The sequence below is a fragment of the Peromyscus leucopus genome, chromosome 8b (genome assembly GCF_004664715.2).
Source record: "Peromyscus leucopus breed LL Stock chromosome 8b, UCI_PerLeu_2.1, whole genome shotgun sequence".
In the NCBI taxonomy this organism is placed as follows: Eukaryota; Metazoa; Chordata; class Mammalia; order Rodentia; family Cricetidae; genus Peromyscus; species Peromyscus leucopus.
In genome coordinates, this window is record NC_051086.1 from 98927600 (window position 1) to 98934496 (window position 6897).

The window sequence follows — 6897 nt, forward strand, 5'->3', positions numbered from 1 at the left end:
CCAGCAGCCCATCTCCCTTGGCTCAAACATACAAATAACTGGGGGATGGGTTTTTTTTTCTCAAGATGCCAAGACTGTCCCTCCATAGAAGGATGGAGCTAGATCAAAGTCTAGTTTGTGGGCAGTCTCCCAAGGACCTTCCGACTAGCCTGGACCCCTCCCCAAGAGGCCAGGGACTTGATGCAGGCAGCGGCAAAAAGCCTCACAAGCTATAGGGGCGGTTGCCCACTGGAGCTTGCAGCTCAAGATGTGAAAGTTCCTATTCAAGAGGGAGACTGCCCAGGCTGGCTGTCAGTCGCCGACCATTATTAGGTCGTCTTCCCTGCTCTAACTCATGTCTGGGTGGGAACTCTCAAGGAAAAGCTCAGTGGAGGGCATGTGAACCCCAGACTTTTGAGACCCCGGAGTTGCTTCGGCCCTGGCCCCTCTGAGCATCGATTTATTCTGTACCAAGAGCACGCCTTTCCAATCAGCTGGGAAAGGCGTTCCTGAAACCACAGCCATCTTGTCTACCACATTCACCTGCCTTCCACCCCAGCCCCAACCAGCCGTACCTGGTCGGTCACCCACAGTCACGTCCACCTCCAGCCTACCCCTCCCCAGACCCTGGAGTGCCATCCAGGCCAGGCCTTTATTTCTCCGTCCACAGGCTAACTGGGAGTCCTGATGAGGGTGTGGTACACGGGCTTGACAATGAGATGGAGATGCAGTGCGTTCTCCACCAGGTACTCTGAGTTGCGCCTCTGCAGGTCTGCGTGGGCCAGGAAGTCGCCAGCCTCCTCGCTGCTCTGATGGAAGCTGTAGGCGTGGCGGACCAGGAGGCGGCCCTGATGGCGCGCACCCACCAGCACGGTCTTCTGGAAGCTCACACCCGCCGCATCGCCTCCGCTGCTAGCTGGCGTGACCACCAGCCGTGGCCTTCCGTCCTCGGGGCGCGCGGCAGGCAGCGCAGTGCCCGCAGCGTCCGCGTAGACGGGCCGCAGGCTAACGGGCAGCCAGCGTGGGGAGAAGAGCACGTTCCAGGTGATCCGGCGACCCGCGTCGTGGCCGCTCGGACCCAGCTGCGTCTGGAAGCTAGTGCTGCGGTCGTCGCGAGCCGGGTTGTTGATGACCCACGGAGCGCCCCAGGCGGGCGCGAGGTAGTTGCGCGGCAGGAAGGCGCTGCTGTTCACGTGGAAGAACTTGGCATAGTGCAGCGGCGAGGCGGCGTGGAACTGGTAAGCTTGCAGCAGGAGGTCTGCCACCGCTGGGCCGTGGCGCGCCAGCGCGGCCGAGCGCGCCTGCAGCTGGAACAGCTGTGCCGGCGGGATCATGGGGTAGCGGATGGCGCGCAGCGCTTTCTCGGCCACCGTGGGGGGCGGCCGCGCACGACCCAGCCAGGCCTCCAACGCGTGGAACAGCTCCAGCTCATCCTGCAGCACCAGGTCTGAGCGCTGCAGGAGCTGCGCCAGCAACTCCGGGCTCACGGCGCTCCACTCCGCACTCCCGGCCACGGCGGAAAGGTTCCAAGCCAGGAACTGCAGGCAGCTCTCACGCAGAGCCTCATCCCCGGTGCTCACTGCATAGTGATACCAGCCCACAGCTGGGCCCGCGCCTCCCGCCAGATGCGCACGCATGTAGTCAGCCACACCTCGCTGCAGGGATGCCACCCGGTACTTGGTGGCCAGCCTGTGCAGCGGGATAGCCTGGGCCAGCAGGACTGTCAGCTCACCGCAGTACAAGTACCTATGAGAGAGTGGAGAAGGGACCCGTTGAGATGGCTCAGCAGTTAAGAGCACTTGTCCAGGGGACTAGAATCGGGTCCCCAGTATCCAGCCCTCTTCTGGCTGGAGGAGGGCACCCATTACACATGGCGTATACACTCACACAGACGTACAAGTTAATAATACGATTTGAAAATAAAAATAGAGGCCAGGCGGTGGTGGCGCATACCTCTAATTCCAGCGCTCTAGAGGGAGAGGCAGGGGGACCTCTGAGTTCAAGACCAGACCAGCCTGGTCTACAGTAGAGTGAGTTCCAGGACAGTCAGGGCTACACAGAGAAACCCTGTCTCAAAAAACCTAATGATGATGATGATGATGATGATGATGATAACAATAAACATAAAGATAGGAAGATTGGCAGCGCTGGGTCTGGACAAGGCCACCCACTCCACCCCAGCTGGTTTTCCCAGAACACGGCCTTTTTTGTAACCAGGAACAAACAGGATGAACGGGTCCTGAGGCTTCCTGTCTTTCCCTCTTAAGTTCCCTTCCAGCTTGTTCAAATATCTTTTAGCTTCTGGTGCTGTGGGAATCACATGGATTTACTGAGCATCTCCTAGATGTCTAACTATAAGCCAAAATGAGAAGGGGCTGTTGATAACCTCAGAGTTCAGTCTGGATTTAGATGCCATCTGGCCTCCTCCATGCCACTAGACAAGGCAAGTCCTTTCACTTAGATGAATCTTAAACATATCTAGGAAAGGGGGAGAGCCCCCCCCCACCCCACCCAGAATGTTGTCACGGTGAGAGGCAGTGGAAAGTCTTGCTACCGAGTACACAGCCAACCCAGGCTACTTCCTATCACCGGATCCCCTTTTCTTTGCAATGGGGCCTTTCTTGTTGCCCGGTTTCCCTTCCTTGTTAGCTGTTTCACTGTCTCTGGCTCTCTTACAGTGACCCCACCCCCACCCCCCACCCCTCCCCTCATCTTCCTGGTAGTCCCACTGGCACACAGCACCCCACTAGGCTCTATGGGAAACCAATCTGTTTTGATCCCTCTTCCTGTTGCCTGGAACTTGGAAGTAATGTCTGGCTGGAATCCTGCAGTCACCATGTCAAAGTCATCGGAATAGGGTTGGTTACCTCCTTAGACTATTTTCCAAGTCTTTCCCTGTGCAGGGACCAGAGAGGTGACACAGACCTGGCTGACCTTTCTACTCCTTAGCCCTGTGGTTCCAAAGCCATGTGCAGGTTTAAGAAATGGCTGGTCTCAGGCTGGAGAGATGGTTAAGAGCACTGGCTGCTCTTCCAGAGGTCCTGAGTTCAATTCCCAGCAACCACATGGTGGCTCACAATCATCTATAGTGAGATCTGGTGCCTCTTCTGCATATATCCAAGCATATATGCAGGCAGAACACTGTATATATAATAAATAAATATTAAAAAAGAAAGAAAGAAAGAAATCCATCCAAGAATCTCTCATTTCTATAAGTTCTCTTGGCCTGGGTAGACTCAGAAGGGGATACCAAGGGCAGGAAGTGGTACACAGGCCACAGGAGGGCAAGAGGGCAGAGGAAGCAGGGATAATGGAGGTGTGTGTTGTGTGTCACGCTATGACTTTGGAAAGTAGGTATAATAACCTCTAAGGCCAGACCTCTGTGCCCCTGGAGGTGGAGAAGCCGGGAGACTGTGGACGGGGTGCAGCTCGGTGCCCTTCCCCTACACACCTGATGAACTTGTCAAAGACAGCCGCGCAGTCCCGGGGCTCCTGCAGCAGCACCTCGCTCTGGTTGCTCAGCAGCTCCCGGAAAAGCTCACTGTGTAGCTCCAGCAGCAAGCGGTGGGTGTGGAAGGCTCGGACCTCGTCGGTGCCCACAGCCTGGACTCGCAGGACGACATCGCTGGCGTTGCCCTGCCGCAGCAGGTCCTGCAGTCGCTGGAGCAGCATCTGGGAGTGGTTGATGGAGGTGCCTGCTGCCTCCCCACCCACGTCGGCTTTCTGAGCTGCAGCAGGAGGGGGCATAAAACAGCCTGAGAAGGCACCCGGCCTGGGGCCTCCAACTAAGGCCGCAAAGGTGACCAACCGGTGACACAGGTGCCAGCCTAGGGAGGGGGCTGTGTGCACACACGAAGTGCGTGAGTGTCTAAGAGTTCGTCCTGGTTGGGCATGGTGGCCCCATGCAGACTCGGGAGGGAGTCCTTAGAAGCAAGGTGGGCTCTGGTCGGGAAGAAGTCACTGAACAGCTGTTGTGTCCATGATACTAGACCTCCAGGGGAGGGTGAAGAAAACTCTGGGTCCCCACCTCTCTCACCTCCTCAAAAACTTGTCAGAAGTTTTTTACTTGTGTAGTGAGCACTTGTTATGAGGCTGCTGGGTGGCAGTGAATGAGCCAAACCCAGTTCTCACACCCAGGGAAGCTCAAAGGACCAGAATAGATGTATAACAAGTATACAAATGAAAGGGTCAGATACAGAAGGATTGTCCCAAGTTCAAGGTCAGCCTGGGCTACGCAGAAAGGATCAGATCAAGTGCCACTGTTTAACAAGACTCAGTATAAAAGTGGGGGACACCAGACGGCTCAGCCAGTCAAGGTACCTGCTGACAACATGAATTTGGTACTGGGGACACACATAGTGTATGAAGAGAACTGATTCCTGAAAGCTGTCTTTTGACCTCTGCCTGTGTGCAGTGGCACATGAGCACACACACCCACCACCACACACACAAGGTAAAATAAATAAAGTGTGACTAAAGAGGGAGAGCGTTCCTAGAGAGAACATCTAAGCTTGAGGACCTGAATTCTATCCCCAGAAGCCAGGTATACTAGCTGGGTGTGGTGGCACATGCTTGTAATCCCAACACTGTGGAGGCGGAGACATGTGGACCCCTGAGGCCCTCTGCTCAGCCAGCTCACCCTAATCAATGAGCTCCAGGTCAGTAAGGGGCCCATCTCAAAATACAAGGGAGATGGACAGAGGGTACCCGAGGAACCGTACCTTGACCTCAGGCTTCCACATGCACACACACACACACACACACACACACACTAAAGTAAATACATTTAAAAAATAAATAAATGCACAAGTGAGTGCTCTGAAGCCAGCCCGGGAAAGCGTACACAGAGACAAAGGGAGAAGCCACGAAAGACCCTTGGTGGGAATGGGCTTGTGGGGCTGGGGTCAGGGACAGGGCTGGGGAGACCAAGGTGAGATCAAAGCTGAGACAGCAGGTATGGGTTTTCTCTCTCTTTCCCTCCCTCCCTCCCTCCCTCCCTCCCTCTCTCCCTCCCTCCCTCCCTCTCTCCCTTCCTTCCTTCCTTCCCCACCCCCCTCTTTCGTTTTCTTTTTAGTTTTTTAAGATAGGGTCTCTTGTAGCTCAGGCTAGCCCTGAATTCATTACTACCTGGGATTTGCCTTGAACTCTTGATCCTCCCCCTACCCATGTGCTGGGATTACAGGGACACACCACCACACCCAACTGGGAAGCACAGCCCCAGCTCTGTTCTACTGGGTTCCGGGTCTGTGAGACAGATAAGGGGCCTAAGGAAGTATGGTGGACCAACCGGTGAAGGAACAGGACTGTCTGGGTAACTGAGTGTTGAAGCTGGCGTCCCCCTTCCAGGGAGGCCATGGGGTCAGATGGGGACACAAACTGAGTTATAGAAAAGATAGCCCCCAGCCAGAGTGTGCAGGGAGCCTTGCAAAGTGAGAAAAGGGGGTGTCTAACAGTTAGAACTGCAGAAGGGCACCGGCAGACTGCTCCAGTGCGTGTGGACACACACACACACACACACACACACACACACACACACACACACACACACGGTGGACATGCGGCTTATGTGTGGATTGTTGAAAGGAAGGCTCACAAGAGTGAGCATCTGTGTGTGGGAGAGGGAGACCCGAGAAGAAAGGGAGCAGCTGCTGGTGAATTTCCCAGCCCTGCCTCCCCAGCTGTCACTGGGAAGGACCTGAATGCTGATGACATCCCCGTGCGGCCTCTGCCTGGACCCAGCTGCCTGAGATAACAATAGTGGCCTTTTTGTCATTAAGACCCCTGCCTGCTGCCCAGCCCCTCTTCCCCTGGAGGCAGTCTGTCCATTCTCCCTTCTGAGGACCTGTCGGGTCTCTCAGTGTTCTCCGTGGCTGGCTGGACCACGCCACCTCCTGGCTGCCCTATGTAGCTCCTAGTAGAAGTTCTTGTCCCCACCCCTTACCTTTTTCCTTATCAGGCACCTAACCCCGCCTCGGCCTACTCACCTGCACGCGTGACCAGTCCCACCAGGGCCAGGGTAGCCCAGAAGCTGCCCCAGGACCCAGGCTTGCGGTGGCCTTTCCTAAGCATCTTTGTGCTCTGCCCCCAAGTCCACTGCAGGGACAGTCAAGTCCAGGGCACTCCGATCCCATCGCTCCTCCTTATATAGGACCCAGCAAGGGGACAGCACCCCTTTCCTGCCCTGCCTCCCTCCCCCTACCAGTCTCTGCCATGGATTGGTGGAAGCTGGCCCCTGCTGTTGCCTAGGCAACTACTTAAGCCAGAGTGTGGCAGCCCCAGGGGCTATTGTGCAGGCCTGGGCCCCCAAGGGGAAGAGATCCGGACACCCTCCTCCCCCACCTCTCTGGACAACCCAGCAAGGCTAGCTGTTCCTCTCCGGGGAAGTTTTAAGCTCTCTGAAGGGCAAGCAAAGGGCTTCAGGACCCCTGGCAGCCACCAGCCCCGAGGCCCCAGCCCCCAGGCCCAGCCTCCATCCTGGCACAGAGCATACTTGGCAGTGTCCTGGTGAGCAGGCTGCAAAGGGAGAGACTGCAAGAGGCAAGGAGGAGCTGGCTCGGGGTTCTACCCCTCCCCCACTCTCATTTTGGGGTGGGCCGGTTCTCCAGAGGAGAGGATAAGGACCTTGAGTAGGGGTATGGAGTAATGGGGATTGTTCTCAGGCTGTTTGTTGAAGAGAGTGCCTGTCACGCTCTGGAGAAGGTGATGAGCCTTTTGGAAATCAGCACAGGGACTGACCATCTCCTACCAGGGACACTGTGGCCCTTGCTCTAGGAACACAGCCTGTTTCCCTACCCAGGCGGCCCAAGTCTTCAGTTCACCCCATGCATGGCCCCATGTCTCAAGAATTCCCCTCCCTAGAAGGTGTCTTCAGCAAACCTGGCACGGTAGTCCACGTATAGGGAAACTGAGGCAGGGAGC

General features: G+C 56.3%; 1 protein-coding gene across 1 annotated transcript; it reads right to left on the bottom strand.

The window, feature by feature from the left end:
* Window positions 1–125: 125 nt before the first annotated feature.
* On the bottom strand, window positions 126–6357 carry Btbd17 (BTB domain containing 17). The gene is made up of 3 exons (XM_028861657.2): window positions 5964–6357; window positions 3431–3707; window positions 126–1725 (listed from the first exon to the last, which is right to left on the bottom strand). Exons 1-3 carry the CDS (start codon window positions 6046–6048, stop codon window positions 651–653), a joined length of 1437 nt encoding a protein of 478 aa, XP_028717490.1. The 5' UTR covers window positions 6049–6357; the 3' UTR covers window positions 126–650.
* Window positions 6358–6897: the final 540 nt, after the last annotated feature.